The following is a 19,626-nucleotide window of genomic DNA, read 5'->3' as shown; positions in this document are numbered from 1 at the left end:
TTTTATAACAAGACCTATCATTGGCTGTTATATTGATACTAACTATAATGTTGGAGTCATGTCCGATATATAAACTATCGCTTCTGTTAATTGTATATTTTTGAGTTTAGATAAGTAATCTTATGGTCAATTTTTATGTCCTTTTTTATATCAAAGACGCAACGATTTCCATGCAACGAAGCAAAATCAGTGTTTTACGCTCTTGGCACTGTACTACATAGTATCCAATCAGCAAGTAGCTTTCATACTGTATGACTCATAATAAGGCTTCACGTTTAGTAACGGACCGCCATCTTGGGGGTGGCCGTAAGCGCATTTTCTGTTACGGTCTGGAGCGGTCTTTTGCTTGTTCAGTTTTAAGTTTTGTCAAGTTTTGCTGCCTAATTCTTTGAAGAAATCATTTACCAGAAGAGTACACTTCATGATGTCAGAAGAACAGGCATTCAGTGAAGATTTTAAGTCATCTTTGTCAGACCTGACCTTCAACAGCAAGCCGTTGATCAATATGCTGACGATGCTGGCCGAAGAAAACGTCGCCTATGCTCCACATGTCGTGAGGCTTATCGAAGAGCGATTGAACCAGGTTTTTATTGTTAATTGAGATAATATATCTTTAAACGAAACGTTACTTCAGAGTTTTTTTAAATTTTCGGGAGATAAATTGAAGAAAAACCTGAAAGTGCAGAATGATGCATCGATGGCGCACGTGATATTCACGGCTTGTAACAAATTTACCAATTTACGAAATTGCTACATTCATACACCGATTTTCTACCATTGTCGCTCGAAAAGTGGCTTTTGCACACTTTTATTCAATAAATAAGTGTAGAGCGTCAATTTCACTCGGAATAGATTAAAGAGATCGGCAATTCCATATAGCGACAGTTTACTTTTTCTACATACGCGCAGTTGCTTCATTCCTATCAGGCAGTTACACAATGATGAGATGCACGCGATTAGAATTTAAAATTTTCTTCATGAGATTATGTTCTATAACATCTCATTAAAAATATAGGTCTCGGCGTATATTAAAAGGATACAAAACTTTCATGTGTGTGTTCAGTGTTTCACTCGTTTAACATGTATTACATGCAATAAGAGAAATTCTATCCTCAGGCCGTTTACGTGGCTGATCAAAGGAATGTCTGACCTCTTTGCATGATACCTAATGCTGTGTTGTCTTTATACTTTTGCTTCAGTGGTGAAATTCATATCGCAAATCTTATCCAAATTTTAGACTGAATCTGCGTTCTGCATAACAAGAATGTTAGTGCTTTATTTCACCCTTCTCCCTTGAATTTTTAAAATTCAGAATTCACAAGCATGCTTTTCTATGTGTTTTGAATGTAATGAACTACAAATTGTTACCAGTGAATGACACTACAGCATTAGGTATTCAAATTGTGGTGTGAAATTCATGTTCATCTTAGTACACTTTTACATTACAGCAGATATTTTCAATCCTGACCTCAAATGTCCAGATTCTAGCCAGGATTGTTGTCAATATGCTTGATGTGATGATTAAGTTGCATTATTGGTATAAAAAGAGATGTTAAACAATATGCTACTCTTGAGAAATTCAAGCAAATCCTGGCTCAGTATGAGCTTCCCCATGTCACTTATTTCAAAGGCTACATGAAGCTGGACTTTGATTAAGGGGCCTTCACATTAATAAAAGACCAACATACAAGCATGTCTTGGTGTATTCTTTTTTACTGATCTTGTGTAATGAGGTGATGTTATTGTCATGTTGTCAGTCATCACCAATGTCTCTATAGCATAGATATATGTCATATTCTATCAGTTAATATTTATGTATAAAGATTGGCATTGTGATTAATTATCACTTGAAAAGACATGAAAGGAAAAAGTTATAACATTTGAAATGACATAGATCTATGATCCCCCATACAACTTGCTTTTCCCCTGCTAAGTCATGGCTCCAGAGTGATGGCAATAGTCATGGAATTTCCAACATTATCCCATCACTAGTCAACTACAAAGTGAATCCAGTTACTTGCTGCAAAAAGAAGATGATTGCTGCGACTAAGCACTGCAGTCCATTACTGTAGTGTGCAGATGAGAATGCTGACTTTTGAGATCCAGTCTCAGTGCTGTTATAGAAAGTCTTGAGAGGAATGCACTGGTCATTCCAAGATGGAAGTGTGGTAGCTGCTGCAGATGGAAACTACCAACAAATGCTGATGCTGATTATGAGCTGATCCTTATGAAAAAAATTCTTGGGAATAGCTTGAGCACCTTGGCTATTGTGTGTGAAATGTCCTGTGTGGAAGGTTCAAATTTGAAAAGGGTGCTTGATTAAGATTTACTTCCTGAATAGGTCGTCTACAGCAAATGTTTGTCAGAGTGGTGTATCTTTAAAAAAAAGGAGATGACAGGCTGATGAAATAAATGTAAAAGTCCTTTCAAAAATCGTCTAAACTTCTTTCAAAATTCAGTTTAGGATGTCTAGTGTTATCTTGAGTAATTGAAACCACTGATAATTCAGAGTTGGTTGCTTGAACTGAACTCGTCTTCAAACCGTCTAAAGCCATAGTGAAGAAGCATTCCTTTTCAGACTTTCCACACATGAGACATGACAATTTGGCCATGGCTGAGGAAAATAAAACTGCTGAAAAGTGATTGGAAGATATTGTACTGACAAACACAATTAGAGTCAGACACTTGGGTGTTCTTTCAGCTATCAGCCGATACAATCAAAAGAGAAATATAATTCCTACGTACAGTATTTGATAGAGGAAGCTGTTGATGAACTTTCTAGGTTTCTGACTCCCTGACAAAACTCACAATTTACTATGTGGCAACTCTTTTGAAGGAATATTAAATGCTTGTGCATTTATAATTATATATCCCTATTTTCCAGAATTAAGGAACACAAAGGCAAAAATTTCAAACTGTATGAATTGAAAATTTACAAAAACATAATTTTATATCTGCTATCAAGATTGGAAATGGCTCTTATCCCTGAAAAACTGAAATCATCGTTTATCATGGAAAACAACTGTAAAACTGCAATCCGGATTTGATATCTCTGGTGAAATCTTCATAAACTCAATGATACTTAGAAATCTTTGATGTGTGGTTCTAACTTTTACAAAGTTAACTTGCAATATATGAAACCAATACATAAAATCTGTGGTGCAAAATCCATAAGAGAAACAAGGAGTTTGTTCATTGCCTTTCAATTGGCTGATCTCCTCAACAATACCACTATGAGTGATGATTCTTGGATTTACCAGATTTTACTTAAAATGTAAGGCGCTTGTCATTCTGCAATGTGTAATTTTTGGGCATTTGAAACAACTCTGCTATAATGGTCATGTATTTTCAGCATTACCAAAAGAAAACTGTCTTCTAGTCAGGAGGAAACAAGATTGAGAAAAGTTATATGGTGTGGCAAATTTTACTGTGAAATGCATTCTGCGACTTAATGTTTTGTTCAGTCTGAAAATACTGGACCTCAACAAAATTAGCACACTGCTGATCTATGTGACAATTTTCCCATGTTGATAAATGAAGCTCACATATGCTTCCAAGGGACTGGTTATAGAATGGAATAATTATTTAGAAACATCCTCAACAACTGCTTGGCACCTTGTTGTACAAGTTGAGTCTACACTGCTATGTCAGAGCATCATGCAATATCTTGCTCAGTTACCGGTGAAAACCACACTGCATCGTGATATACTGCTTACAGATTTACCGTATGAAACCAAAGACATTATCACAGCTTACAGTGCTGTAACTGTGGACATGATGTGTACAACTTAAAAATTAGCATGGTTTGTGTTGAGACTCGTATTGCTCTGATGAAATACTCATCAATTAAAAACAAGTTGAAAAGAGACGATGAGATTGTTAATGATAGAAGATTTCTACTTTTGATAATCCACAAAACAGAAAATTCAGAGATTTCCTACATTTCTCTTGTATGTGTTTTTATTATTAACCATTTGTCAAATTTTCGTGTTTAAGTCCTTAAACAGCAATTAAACCTGTTCAAAATGAAACCATTCTGATAGTACACCAAATAAATTGTGAATTTTCATTATTAACACCTATTAGAGGGAAACCTTTGTGTGTAGGTATATCCATTCAGTTTTAAACTTGCAGAGCATTGCACACCAAAGAGATTCGAGACTTGCTTTGTGAAGACAAGAATGGCAATGTTGCTTCTCATAGAGGGTTATGAAGTTTATTACTGTAATTCAAATTCTTATTTTGCGCTAAATTTGTATGGTGGAGGGAGTAACAAGGCATAAGTCCCCGTCATGTATTTTCATGGTTTTATATAATCTATGTTTATTTGGTAAAGGAGAAATGTTAGTTGAATCTATTGGCCAGTGTCAACATCCATATCACTGGGGTGGGATGGGGGTTGTTACACCTAAAACACGTCAGCAAAACAATTCACAGAAATGACATAATTACCGTGTGTCATCATACTGTATGTTTTACTATTGCATGAGGATATTTTTGGTAGACAACCACAATACTATTATCAAGCAAGCAAAAATAATATGTTTCTCATTGTTTGTGCCATCAGTCATTGTTAAACTAAGGCTAGAGAATATTGGTAGAGGGTTTCAGGAAATATCAGGAGTATTCCTTTATCCTGTAAATGACCTATTTTATTCTGGGTAAATTTTGGCACAATGACTTCTGAGTATGTGTGTAGTGTACTGGTTTGTCCCATAGGCTTGACAAAAACACTACAGTCACAGCCATCAAGAATTATGCAAGAAATTCAAATTGACCATTTCAAAAGTTGATGCATTTCCAATAGTCTGTATATCACAATGGAATGACAGCAAGATAAAGAACTATGGTATTTAGCCAATGTGCTAGGAAGTTTGCAGCTAATTAGCTGTTGTGAAATAAAGTAGAATGTGCAACAGCTCAGAAAGTTGTAGCTGATTAGCTGTTATGAAATAAAGTAGAATGTGCAACAGCTCAGAAAGTTGTAGCTGATTAGCTGTTATGAAAGGTGCAATGATATTCAGCCAACCAATCATTTACAAGATCCAAGTTGCTCCTCGCTATCAGGACCTATTGCATGTGCTCACCACTTCCTTTTAAGAAATCAAGAATCAACCAAGTTGATTAAATACATATAGCTAAACTGCTCATTCCAGGTGTGCAGGCTCTCCTTTTACTATATCAAGGAATTGTACTTTTAAATTTTTTTTGTCACTTGCTTTTTTCTCAGTGTCACTCAATGTTGTTGTGGACAACTTTATGCTATAACCTTATATGTTTCTGATTTATTATCCATCCAGGCAAAACCAGCAGAAAAGTTACCAGTTTTGTACCTGTTAGATTCTATCTTGAAAAACATAAGTGGAACATATCAAAACTTATTTGCAAAAAACATTGTCAATATATTTTGTGGAGTTTTTGCCAAGGTTAGCATTCTAATTGTACTCTTTGTGTTATAATACCTTACATTATTGTATCATAAACCTTCATCTAATTAGAGAGTGTGGATGGCTCATGTGAAAGTGTGTTTTTATTACATACCTAGTATATTGAACATTGCATGCTCCTTAGGATTCAATGGCAATTTGTTGATAATGTCGCAGGCTGCCACAGTCATCGTTGGACTGAAAGTGACCTGGAACTATTTTCAACTTGACAACTTCAGGATTAAAAAATGATCAAATTACATCTTTTACTCAGGAAATACTGTTTTACAAAATCGAAAAAAAACTCAATAAACCGAGTAACCATGATTTAAATATATCAATGCGCCGTTCAATGAAAATCATTCTATTTTTTAGTCCCCACGGACACCGTCCGGGGGGACTTATAGGTTTGGTCATGTCCGTGCGTGTGTGCGTGCGTGCGTGCGTCCGTCGGTCCGTCCGTTCACGCAGATATCTCAGAGATGCAAGAAGCGATTTCATTCAAACTTAGTACATGGATTACTTCATATGTCATACAGATGCACGTCATTTTGTTTGTGATACGATCCAATATGGCCGCCAGGCGGCCATTTTATTACGATTTTTTCATGTACAGAGCCATAACTCAGACATGTTTCAACCGATATTATTCAAAGCTGGTACAATGACATTGACCAATGTCATAGATATGCACATCATTTTGTTTTGTGATACGATCCAATATGGCCGCCAGGCGGCCATTTTATTACGATTTTTCATATACAGAGCCATAACTCAGACATGTTTCAACCGATTTTATTCAAAGTTGGTACAAGGACATTGACCAATGTCATAGATATGCATGTCAATTTGTTTTGTGATACAATCCAATATGGCTGCTGTGTGGCCATTTTATTACGATTTTTCATATGCAGAGGCATAACTCAGGCAAATCTCAACCGATTTTATTCAAAGTTGGTACAAGGACATTGACCTATGTCTTACATATGTACGTCAATTTGTTATGTGATAGGATCCAATATGGCCGCTAGGTAGCCATTTTATTACGATATTTTCATGTACAGAGCAATAACTCAGACATGTTTCAACGGATTTTATTCAAAGTTGGTACAAGGAGATTGACTAATGTCATACATATGCATGTCAATTTGTTATGTGATACGATCCAATGGCTGCCTTGCGGCCATTTTATTACGATTTTTTCCTATCGAGGGCCATAATACTCTAAGGCATATCTTAACCGATTTTATTCAAAGTTGGTACAAGAACATTAACCTATGTCATACATATGTATGTCAATTTGTTTCTTGATATGATCCAATATGGCTGCATGGCAGCCATTTTGTTACAATTTTTTCGTGTCCTTAGCCAAAACTTGGCATGTCTCAATTAATGAAGAGGACTCTATCCTCTTAGGACATGTAATCAAAGTACCCATTAACAAGTGGGGACTGTGTCATCAACGATGACCATTCTATTTTTTTAAACAAATTTTCGTCTAAAATGAAAATAAAACGTATAATTGTCATTTGTACAGAAACCAAAAAATTTGGAGAGAAAATTATGTCAGAGAGGCATGTAATAAAAACATTATGGCCTAATCATGGGACTATGTATCCCCTGGGCACATAGTCCGATGATTGGGATATAATATTATATATTGTGGTTTATGTGTGATTGAGATTGAGTTTTGGTGAGTTAATTCTTGTAAAGAAGGTTTTATGTGAAAGACTGCAGAGATTCTTTGATGTGAATTGGCTAATGAAAACATTTCATGGTGTAATTCTGATTTTCACCACATCTGACATGTAATGTAGCACTGAAATTATGTAAAATATTTTAGTATACTCATGTGTGGAACTTTAATTTCTAGTACTTCTTTATGTTGATTTGCCGTGCATTCTTTGATGACAATATTGGTATCTGCAGCTAATGTTTATGTGCTATGGAAAATCTTATATCAGGGAAACCAACTTTTTCTCAACTGTAATTATAAGATCAACACTGGGCCTATCAACAGACTGCTATACTGCAATGCAAGTGAAAAAAATGTAGACTTTTATCAGGAGTAATAAAAATAAAAGGAATGGATCTGGTTTTGAGTAGATTTTGAATCTTATTATATATTTGAAATGTGGACAAATACTTTTCAAAATTTTCTTGTCTTGCAATATAGAACATATCTGTTTAGCAAACTAAAGCACGTTTTGTAGAAAGGCATCTGTTGGCAAAATATGTTCATATAAAATTAGATATATATATCTGTTTGTACCTACATTTGAAACTAGCTTTACATTTGTAAATTTATGTATGGGTGTATATACCCAAAGAAAAGATCCCATTCTGAGGCTTGTAACTTTGCATTGTTGTTGTTGTTGCATTTACGTAATGATGTAAACTTTGGATTGCTGAATTCCTGAACTGGGAATTATTTTAGGTTGATGAGAAAACCAGGCAAGCCATGTTTAAATTGAGGACAACTTGGAGTGAATATTTCCCAGCCATCAAACTTCATCCCTTAGATGTTCAAGTCAATTCAATTGATCCAGCATGGCCAATTATGACTCCACCACCTCAGCAGCCCACAATCCATGTTAACCCAAAGTTTATAAAAAAGGTAGGAAGTCTTGCTAGTTTGTCAGTGTCATGTAAAAAAAATCAAATGTATAAACTTGGTCTTTCCTCCTATGTAATATCAAATTTTTCAGGGTAAAGCTGAGTTGAGCACAAATGGTTAGTGCCATTGTAGTTGTAAAATCTGCTAACTTTTACATTGCGAAAGATAATGCTAAGAAAAAAGAATACACTATGCAATATTGATGTTCTACAGATTGTACTTGGAAAGGTCAAATTTGTAACAAAGTCCAGTGTACATTTATTCCATGAGTTGTCTTGGAATGTGCTGTTTAGTTTTGCATTTTTCATTTGTAAACCCAGACCGATTCGGGAACTTCAGTGCTAACTGCATCCATACCTACATCAAGTACTTCATCATCAAGTGACGACCTGCAGAGACAAGCTGAGCAGGAGAAACAGGAGGCTCTGATGCGCCAGCAGCTTATCGCCAAACAGCATGAACTGCTGCAGTTACAACAGAAGAAACTTGAGATGGAACTGCTTCAAACCAAATCTAAAATCGAACAGCAGACAAGAGACCTTGAAGTGAAAAGAAACGAACTGCAAATACAAACTCTCAAGAAGCAGGAGCTTGAGAACCAAAAGATAAAACAGGAACTTGAACAGCAGATGATGCAACAGCAGAAAAGAACTCAACATTTACAAGCACAGCAAGGTCAACATTTACAACCCAAAGTACAAAATACACCAGTCCAACAGCAACAGGTTCCTGTCTCAAAGCCCCAGGTATATAAATGATATGATGGAATTTAAAAGTTCCTTAATTGTGAAATTTATCAAAATTTGAAAGGTTTTGAAAGAAGTTTTTGTCACAAACTTCGATTCTGTTTGCAGTTCCTCTTGGAGAAGCACATTTTGAAGCTTTGCTGACATTTTAGGTTAGCAAAGATAACTTCACAGTTCAACTCAGTAGGTTTAATTCTATTTGAAGTATACTCACTGTATGTGGTACACTGTACTCTGAGACTGCTCAATTCTTTGAAACTTCTTGAAAAAAATATTGCTGCTGTACTTGGAATTACAGTTTGCATGTTATTTCTTTAGGCACTCAAATCTCATAATATTAGTAACAGCACTGTTACTTAAGTTTTGAGTTCCATATGACACTCACTAACCCAGTGTTCTTGTAATTTGTGAAGATCATGAAATGGTTTGTAGAGGCATCATATTAACCGCTTATAGTTCAAAAATGAAGTCAGCACTGGAATTAAGTTACCAACAATAGCTTTCAGCAATTAGTAACTGCTGTGGCAAGCTCATTAATACTTAGTATTCAAGATAAGTTTTCAAGATAATTTTGAAAGCAAAAGTTTTTAGTCTACATTAATCAACAAAAGTTACATCAAAAAACAATACGTCAATTAATGTTTGTTTGCCTTGAAGGGCCATAAGCTAAAACTTTTGACAATTTCTTTCACTATGTGTATTTTACATATGAATTGTAAACTTTTGTTCAACTCCCTCAAAAGCATGTTGAAACATCAACTATTCAGCCTGTTAACATGGCATCAACACATGTAAAATGCCCTGTTATTGTTTACATCTGAATTCTATTCAGGACCAGAATTCATTCATCAGCAGTAATAATGCAGTCTTCACATGTGCATGCCAAACACTCTGTACCTCAAATAGTCATTTGGGAGTAGAACAAGAAAGTGTATAGTTGACATTAAAAACAAAAAATAGTACAAAAATCATTCAAAGTTGCAGCGACTTGCCCTTTAAGTATAGGAATAAATTATTTATGTAGATTTTCAACAGCTTCTCAAATACAAACATCGAAATGAATTGGTTCAGCTGACTGTTTCCCAGTCTAGAGGTTTAAGACTTACCAGCTGAAAATGCATTGATTTCTTTCAGCCTGCTGCAGCAAGTACCAGGGACCCCAGGATCAACAGCAGAGATCCAAGGATTAGAGATCCTCGTATAGCTCAGCAAAAAATTGTTCCTCAGGCTAAAGTAGCTGCACCAGCAGTACAGGAAATGATCAAAGAACTTGCCAACTCACCCAGACTCTCTCCACTTGCTGACTCACCTTCAGTATCTCCTGCCAAGGAAGTGACAGCAAATAAACTTCAAACAGATACAAAGAAAGCTGATGCAAAGAAGAAAAAGACAAACAAAGATAGTCCAAAGGAATCAAAAGAAATTTCAGTCAAACCAACAAGAAATTATCGCAGAGGAGACAAGGAAAAACTGCAAAATCAAACTAGTAGGACAGACTCTAAAGCTAAAACTATAAATAAAAGTATTGATTCTAAGAAAGATAAAAAGGAAAATAAACCTGATGTTACTGAAACCAAAAAGGAAGACCGTAAGACAGAGAACACTGAGGACCTAAAGACAGGGAAGGATAGAAGACCTCAATCTGGCCGTGTAATGAGAGACCAGAAAACTACCACCAGGAAAGATGGTGGAAAGTCCACTGATAAAAGAGACATTGACAAGAGGGACAAACCCAAAGATAAAAATGACAAGAGAGACAAATCAAAAGTGAAAAAAATTGAAAGCAAAGGAGAGAGTGACAGATTGCTTGGCAGTCGAAGAGGTTCCATGGAAGAGAAGAAAAGGTCAAGATCTAAATCCCCTTCCAGAGAGAGCGATAAATCACTTTCAAGTCGAAGAGGTTCAGCGGAAGAAAAGAAAAGGTCCAGGTCAAAATCACCCAGGAGGTCACGGTCAAAGTCACCCTCAAGAACTGGATCAAGGTCACCCAGATCTAGAGGTGTTTCTCCGAAATCTGACGGTAGGAGGTACATGACCAGGTCCAGATCTCCACTGAGAAGGAACAGGAGGGACATCAAAGACAGAGTTGAGAGAAAGGGGAGGGACTCCAGGCTGCCAGACAAATTCAGGAAAGAGAATGAGGGCAGAGAAGATATTAAAGCAATTCCAAGTGATGCAAACAGAAATCGGGACACTTTCGGGGATGATAGATTTCCAAGAAGACGAGCTGGTGACTATACAGGGCCAGACAATCTCCCTCCGAAGAAGCGAGCCAGGATGGGAAGAGGACAAGAGAACACTTGGTAAGTTTACAGTATAATATGCCATCCAAAGACTTCAAGGACTAGATCATCATGCATCATTTTAAATCCTCCAAACTTCAATTATTGGAGTGGAACAATTCTTAAAATTTGATGTGAGTACCCAAGGGTAAGGACGTAAAGAATTCCTTTCTTTTTTAGGGCTCCTGATGACTGGAGAAGGTCTGGATGGCAAGGCAACCGGCAATGGCAACGAGCGCCAGGAAGGCGGCCTCTTGAGAGGCGGCTTAGCCTGGACCCTGATGTTAAAATCCCTAAGGAGTTATCTCTGAGTAAGCAGAAAGATATCATTGAACAGGTGAGAATCTTTTAACTTCCAGTTTAGGAGCTATATTTACTGGGGAACACACAATCTGATGCATGTCGCTCACAGATTCAAGTATGTGAACATGGAAATGTAAGATTTCACGTCATGTCGCATTTTCAGACTTACAATAGGTCAAGGAAACACTTCATAATTTTCCCCACCCTGCATCAATGATATTAGTGTCACTTGGTGTCTTTTCCTTCTGTAACAGGCTGAAAAACAACTGAACTCTGGTCAGCTAACCCATGAGCAACATCAAGACCTACTTATGCAGCTGAATGACTTGTATCAATTACAAAGACTGAGACAAGAGAAACGGGACACGCCAGTGGTGTACAGCCGCTATGATTGGCCAATGAGAGACTATGATGCACGCAGGGATACAGATGCTCCTCAAACATACTTCAAAGGAATGGACAATGCACCAGTGCAAGAGTCCCTAGCCCCAGGTCAAAACCTGACCAAAGATGTGGATGAAAGAGTCTTAGATACGATGCTGATGTCATCTGTCAACAAAACTGATTCTCCGTCCCAAAATGAAGAAGTGTTTGGGGCCAATTCTTCAAAAGACATTGACATGAGAGAGTTGCCTCTTTCAGAAGCAGGACCCACCCATGAAGTCAACAGACAATCAGGAAATTCTGTATCTTCGCAGTCAAGAGGGAATTACCCACCTCCATTAATGTCAATTGCAGTTAGGCCTCCAGTGGGTGGGAAGGACGATGATGGTTCTGGGAAGATGGTGTTTGTAGATGAGCCGGGCAGAAATAGCCCATTAGCAGAGGACAATAGTATGTTCGGTCCCACTGACCAAGACATGAGAAGACCTGATGAATCACTGTCCTTTGGACCGGGAATGAAAGACAAAGACATGAGACCATCACTCACTGAAGGATCTAGAATTGCCAGAGATTACCCCGTACATGATGGCCCAATGCCAGTCAGAGAAGGGCCTGGCAAAGTTGAACACCATAGGCCTCCAATGGAAGATCAGAGATCAATGATGAAAGGTCACAGAGGAAGGAAAGAAGGCCCTGGACCAATTGCAGAAGGTCAACGTCCAATGATACCAGTTTCTGGGCATATAGTTGATGGCCCAAGGCCAGGAAGGGATGGCACAAGACCAATGATGAAAGGCCCCAGAGTAATGATTGAAGGCCCCAGATCATCCATGATGGATGGGCCAAGACCTATGATGGAAGGTCCAAGACCTATGATGGATGGCCCAAGACCTATGATGGAGGGTCCACGGCCAAGGATGGATGGCCCAAGACCCATGATGGAGAGACCACGGCCAATGATGGATGGGCCCAGACACATGATGGATGGGCCCAGACACATGATGGATGGCCCGAGACAAATGTTACCTGGTCCAAGGCCAATGATGGAGGGACCCAGACCAATGATTGAAAGTGGTATTAGACTTCCTGAAGGCCAGATGCAGGGAATAAATATGCCGATGATGCCACAAAACATGTTTAATCAACTTGCAATGGTGAGAAGTGCTATGTTGGCAGGGCAAATGTCAAATCAACCTCAGCAACAGATGATGCCAAATCAGTCTGTGGCAGGCCCACAGCTCAGCATGGCTGGTCCCATGATGTCACAGCCATCAGCTTTCAATGTGATGGCTGCGGCACAGCAAATGCAAGGGATGACACCTTCACTTCCAGGTGCAATAGCTGCAATAGGAATGCAAGCACAAGGTTTCCCCATGGGAGGTCCTGGCATGGGGTAAGTATACATGTACTTGCACTAGGGTTTGTGAGGAAGATTGGATTGGCTCATCTGGTCCCATGATGTCACAGCCATCAGCTTTCAATGTGATGGCTGCGGCACAGCAAATGCAAGGGATGACACCTTCACTTCCAGGGGCAAAAAGACAAGTACAAACTTTACACAACTTGTCTGTCGCTGTTTACACAAAAGTAAAAATTTAGTTCATGTATTTAGGTTGTAATATGATTCTGTCTTGAAAATCAGCATCCATGATAAGCAAACACACCTCTTTAAATTTGATATTTAGCTGAACTCATTGTAATATGTCAATGTTTTCATTCAATGTCAGAATGCTCAACTTTGGTATGCCAGGGCCCATGGTGCCACAGGCTATTCCACAGCATGTTATGCAGCATCCCACAGTGCGTACAGGTAAGTCTGATTTTAATTTTCTTGTATCAACTGATGATAGGTACATAATTTAAGTTTGGGAAGCTAGAGTGGCAATTCATAACAAATAAGTGCGTTTAGTATGATTTCACAACGGGCAAATAATGTGTGAACTTTTTCTGTCAGCTACACCACCACCAACGCAAGAGGAGAAACCCACAGCCATGGATGTGAATGCCCTATTCTCTAAGCTTCTCCAAGCTGGCATTATCAGCAAAGGAGGTGAGAATTCCCCCAGACCAGAGGGTGTGGAAACTCCTCCTCCTCAGGCATCAAGTCAAGAAAGTCAAGAGTCCAAGAAAACTGAGAAGAAAGAGGAAGAAGATAATGAAGATGATCAGCAGGACCTGATCATTCCTGAAATTGGTTTTTATCCTGAAGAGCTCAGAGTGTAAGATTTTTACTGTTGTTAATCAATGATTTTTTTGCACGGGTTTTATATTCCCACATTATTCCTGTCATGTTCCATGCAGTGTTTAAGTTTAGTTGCCATTTGTGCTTACATGAATAATTACAGTAATGTTGAATTTTTAGGACATTATGTATGTCTTTTACTTCATTTGTTTGTAAGCAGTATAAGTCATGATGCTGTTGTATATTTAAGTTTATTATTAACCCTTTATCCTACCAATCTACTCACTTCCCCATCTGCCAAGTGAATGAAGAGTGGGTGGTCATGAGCTGAAACTTGTTTATTACATGCCTCATAGATCCAAAGTTGTACACTCCAAAGAATTCAATGGTAACTTCTTGATGATGTCGCAGGCCTGATAGTCATCATCTGACTGAAAGTGAAATGGAACTATTTCCATCTTGACAACTTCAGGATTGAAAAATGATCAAATTACATGTTTTACATAGGAAAGATTGTTTATACAACATTATGCATAAAACGCGTAACATTGATTCAAATTTATCAGATTTGCCCATTGAAGATGATATATTTTTTGACAGATTTTCATCTAACATCGAAAGAAAGAATATGATTATTATTTGTATGCAAACAAAAAAATTTGGAGTGAAAACTATGTAAGAAAGGCATGTAATTAAAACATTTAGCCCAGACATAGGACTATGTACCCTTGGGGCAGGAGATCATTTGCTCTCTGTCAGGCAAATGGTCACTTACCCTCAAGTACCATCCAGTGTTTGAGCTATATATGAGCATTTTCATGTACTTGACGTGGAATGTTATAGTGGGTAAAGTCAGTTAAAATCATGTTTACAGTATCTCTGTTTTCAGGGCCTCCAAATTTTCAAATCTCCGTTAAAATGGGATGTATGGAACGTGTTATGCCTCTGGTTTTAAGACAACTTAACTTATGGTGACATATGAACTTGGCAGGATAGGGGTTAATGTCTTACTGAGCAATATCAAATATGAGAAAATGTGACTTTTCACAATTGCAGGCGCTTCCAGGGTGTGATCAATCGCATTTACAATGGCATTCAGTGCTCATCCTGTGGACTGCGGTATCTGCCAGAAGAAATGGATAAGTATGCTAAGCATTTAGACTGGCATTTTAGGTTAAATCGTAGAGAAAAGGATGGTGCTAAGAAAGCCACCTCACGTAAGTGGTATTACAAAGTTGATGACTGGATCAAGTTTGAAGAAATAGATGATATAGAAGAGGGAGGTAAGTTCAGTCCTTTGCATTCCAATATTCACACTATCAAATCTCTATCTAGGTATGTTTCAATATGAGTAAATTTCAATACCACTTAGCCAGAATGTTCTTTTGAAGCACAGACAGATTTTGATTGATATTTGCTAAAGTAATGTTGACATCAAACCTTTTAGTTATTCAAGGCAAATCAGTGCATATGATCATCATGTCATCTCTATACTAGTGCATTGTTACTCAGTGTTGATGATGTGTTCTCTCAGACAGAATGTGCAACTTTTCTTTGTGTGCAAAAATTTACAGGTTCTAGGTTTAGTTTGGACCCTGACTGACTTGTACTGTTTTTGTATTGAAAGCTCGCAGTGAATTCTTTGAGCTGCAGGCTAGGTTAGGGTTGACTGACTTGATAAAGAAACCAAACCAGGTGACCAGCATTGCAGTAACAGGGGATGATGATACTGAAGAAGTAAGTTGAGATACAGATTCAATGTTGAATTCATTTTCAAGTCCCTGCAGAGTGTAGATTCATGAATTGCTTTCTTTTAAAGCTCTAACACAAAAGCATACTTCTTTTATGTAAATCTGTCCAGCGGATGCTGGTGTTTTCAGTGTCTCCTTGTTGTGCTAATATTCATAAACTTTGTATAGTGGTATCTCTGTGATACAAGTATGTTTATTAGAATCTGCTGAAAAGTGCTGCATGTTTCTCACATAGATGTGAAATAACCTCTCTCACGTTTCTGTATAATCAGAACATGCTTGAATGAACTGTCTGTGCGTGTGTTATTTCTGCCTTGCAGGTGTGTGATATCTGCCAGGAATCGTTTGAACAGTTCTGGGATGAGGAAGAGGAACAGTGGCAACTCAAGGATGCGATCAGAGTGGATGGCAAGGTAAAATAAGAATATTCAGCAACTTGTATGAATCAATATCAACTAGATAATGCCTTGTCAGCATTGGAGACATTTAACTGCTTTATAACAATCAAACATCTTGATATGCAGTCAAGTAAAGTATAAATTGTGTTGTTGTTCAACAATTTTCTAAAGCAATATTGAATCATAGGTGTATTCTGATAATTATAAATGACAAATTTTAAAAAGTTATTGTCGTTTATCTCAGTCAGCACATATCTTGGAAGCCCGTCTTTCAGATATACAGCTATTAAATGATACATCATGTCCATTATCAGAACCTTACCAGTTAACGATGATGCTCACAAAATATTTTATTAAGTTGTTACAGCCTTCTAATCTTGTAGGATTACATGTGTTCCTTGTAAAGCTGTTCATTTACAACACCAAACCCTGCCCGTATCATTGCCAAGAAACTTTTGACCCAATATGAGCTCAGTTTGTATAACTACAGCTGTAGTCAGTCATTCTCAAACCTGGCAAGCAATTTATCATCAGCAAATACCCTAAGCAAAGTTCAGGTTGAAATTCGACAATAGTCTTCAGATGTTGCCAAAATTTTACTAATACAAGCACACCAGGTCTAATAGTGTTTTAAACTTTAAGTGGTGTAATACCATCAAATCTAGCAATTGTAATTCAAATGAGACTGAAATTCAAAACTCAAAAGAGTGTGTCAAAGTCTTGTTTGGTGCTTTGATAGTGCCTCAACATTGTTATATTATACCTAAAGATATCGCAGGTAACTCCTGTTATTCTCTGTCTGCAGACATATCACCCCTTGTGCTATGAAGATACCAAAGATGTAAGTACTCACGTGAACATTTCATATCTTTTTAAACAAAGAGACGAATGGTCTGAACCTATATGATGTCAGGAAATACGGTTGCATATTTGTTGAAGCCATTTTCCTATATCAACATGTTTAATCTTTGCAACCTATAATACAAGAAACTGTTTTTTGTGTGAGCATTCTGAATGGCAGGTAATTTCAAAAACAGGCCCCTTTTGCTAAATATCATGCAGTAATTGCTTTTCTGTATATTCTGCAGGTGGCGCTAGAAACCCCGACCCCAGTTGATTGCCCACCAAAACCAGCCTTCCCAGTACTCGGTGAGGATACCAACAAGACGGCAGAAAGTAAACCATCAGATGATAACAAAAGTGCAGAGTCGGACCAAACGAAAAGCGTAGAGATAAGTGCAGACAAAGAACAAAAGAAGGAAGATAATGCTAATAATGTCAAAGTAGAACAGTGAACAGAGTGAGGGAGAGAGAAAGTTTATGTCAGTTTAGTGTTGGGATGAAAAAGTGCAAATAATATCTTACCTCAGTGGACCTCCATGCTGTGCCTCGAAACTACAAAACAGGATCACCTCAGGACTGTTGTACAGATTCAGTGTAAATAACCTTGAATCAAAACTTACTGATGTCAAAAAATGAGTTTGTAATCACTTTTATTTTAACTCTGTTGAATATGTTCTTTCATTTGTTATTTATGTTTGATGCTGTAAAGTAAAATTGTACATATTTTTTCTTGAGTCTGTTTTAAATGAATTTGATAATGACACAATCATTTATTTCATTCTTGTCTATCTGACTTGTGTGATCTTTGCTAATATACAGAGGAGAAAACTTGGATTTGCAGTGAAGATATTTGTACTGCCAGCGGGCTCTTTGTAAAAGAGCTAAAACATTTACTGAAATGTGTCTTGATATCTGCAAATAAAATATTTTTTATATAAACAACCATGCTGTTGTGTTAGATTGCAGACCTAAGCACCAGCAGTGGGCGGTACTTTTTGACCATAATGATGTGGAACTGAAAAATTTAATTTCTATCTGTTTGTTATCACTTTCTTGTCAATTTGTCATTTGGATAACAAAGAAAGAAAATGCAAAAGTGCTGGTACGGATCTTCCTTTAATTTACTTTGTATGGTTTTCCGTAGTTTGAAAAAAATTGGTGGTGGGTGTGTATAATTCATAATTTTATCAGTTTCAACAAACTTTTAAAAATTTGGCCAAAAACTTCAAAAAGCCACCAGCTTTATTGCTCAATGATGCATATTGCTTTCAGAGATTTGCTGATCCAGTGACACAGTGCTTTTATTTCTAAGTGTGCATGTTGAAATCCCCTTATGTTGAAGATCCAATCATTTTTCCAGCTAAGAATAGTCGTCCTGAGATGGAGGTAACGTGTGTGATTGCCAGTGTGCAGATGATGAACCTGTTTGTATCCAGCATCAAAGATAACTTCATGTGGAGAGAGGAGATACTTGTTCCATATTTTCCGTTTGGTACATCAATAAATATTTGAAAACTACATACGCTTGTTGTCCTTCAATTTTTTATTTAAATTCTGAACAAGAAAGGCTTTCACATGGATGTCTACCATAATCTGCTGCGTGCTCCTTTATTTCTTTATTGAAAATTGCACTGTGAAATATTCAGATTATTCCTATATCATTGGTAATGTTACCATATTTGTTAATGAAATTAAATTGAGCTCAGTTCAGTGGAGCACCAAATTGGACCAAGAGAGGTAGACCATCAGAACAGGCCTTTCAAATGTTCAGTATTTGCTATTCATCCATTCCAGAAATATTAAAGTCAGTGCATAATTTATAAATTGCAATGAAAAATAATCATACCCTTACATCTGTTTAACAATGTTAATACTTTCCTGCCAGACAGTCATAACTGTATCACTTCCTCATCTGCCAAGTCTGTAAAAAGCGGTATTGAGCAAGAACATGATGTATTTCACCCATTGGCTTGTATTGTTATAGCATCTTTTGTCAAAAAAAAAATCAACTTTACAGTATTATGTTTTCAAAAGCCTTCAAATGTACAGTATTATGTTAAAATACATCATATGGAATATGTTGTGTTTCATTAATTTTAACCATCTTGACCTGGCGGTGAAATATGGACTTGGCAGGAAAAGGGTCAATACTATGATATGATCATGTTTTTCTTGAGCTTCACGTAATCTGATGTTCTGTGTATCAGTATACTGAGACAGGCATGGAACATTCAATCAATAATGTCTTGTTAGATGAAATCAATAGAATTCCTGTTGCTAGGCCCCACATACCCATTCCCCACTGGTGCGAAATGATCTTTCTTGCAAATTATTACAAAGGCAAATTCCATGACCTTTTAAGGTAGAACGCACCTCGGGACAGACATTCGGACTCTCAAACTTTTACAATTCTCTCCTGATATACTACATGTGGGGGTTCATTTTAAAGCTCTCGGTGAAAGAAAACTTTTCACCGGCTTAGTTTTTCGAAATTCTGAAATTTTTATTTTTCTCCATAGAGTTAACACAGGGATGGCGGCCATTTTGAATTTCTAATATCGGTAAATCTTGGGTAATTTGTTTCTCTAGTACCAACATTTGCACGGTGACCCCCTATTTTTATCCTTGATTTTGAAAGAGAATGATTGAAAGATTCCTTGAGGAACGTTAGAGCAAAAGTTTAAGTCTTTCACT

General features: G+C 37.3%; 1 protein-coding gene across 1 annotated transcript; it reads left to right on the top strand.

The window, feature by feature from the left end:
* The first annotated feature begins 260 nt into the window (after positions 1-260).
* On the top strand, positions 261-18,450 carry LOC139131710 (pre-mRNA cleavage complex 2 protein Pcf11-like). The gene is made up of 14 exons (XM_070697901.1): positions 261-583; positions 5,301-5,426; positions 7,864-8,043; positions 8,364-8,789; positions 9,924-11,092; positions 11,252-11,408; positions 11,629-13,151; positions 13,486-13,568; positions 13,713-13,977; positions 14,997-15,223; positions 15,568-15,677; positions 16,012-16,104; positions 16,895-16,930; positions 17,178-18,450. The coding sequence occupies exons 1-14, from the start codon at positions 422-424 to the stop codon at positions 17,382-17,384; spliced, it is 4,764 nt and encodes a 1,587-aa protein (XP_070554002.1). The 5' UTR covers positions 261-421; the 3' UTR covers positions 17,385-18,450.
* Positions 18,451-19,626: the final 1,176 nt, after the last annotated feature.

This window comes from Ptychodera flava, chromosome 4 (assembly GCF_041260155.1).
Source record: "Ptychodera flava strain L36383 chromosome 4, AS_Pfla_20210202, whole genome shotgun sequence".
In the NCBI taxonomy this organism is placed as follows: Eukaryota; Metazoa; Hemichordata; class Enteropneusta; family Ptychoderidae; genus Ptychodera; species Ptychodera flava.
The sequence above is the reverse complement of the archived record's forward strand: the minus strand, read 5'-3'. Positions and strand labels throughout refer to the sequence as shown.

Excerpts from the sequence above, each read along its gene's own strand:
- LOC139131710 (XM_070697901.1), top strand. The coding sequence starts at position 422 with ATGATGTCAGAAGAACAGGCATTCAGTGAAGATTTTAAGTCATCTTTG. Across the intron at positions 11,409-11,628 it reads AGAAAGATATCATTGAACAG|GCTGAAAAACAACTGAACTC; the intron begins GTGAGAATCTTT and ends CTTCTGTAACAG. Across the intron at positions 13,569-13,712 it reads GCATCCCACAGTGCGTACAG|CTACACCACCACCAACGCAA; the intron begins GTAAGTCTGATT and ends TTTTTCTGTCAG.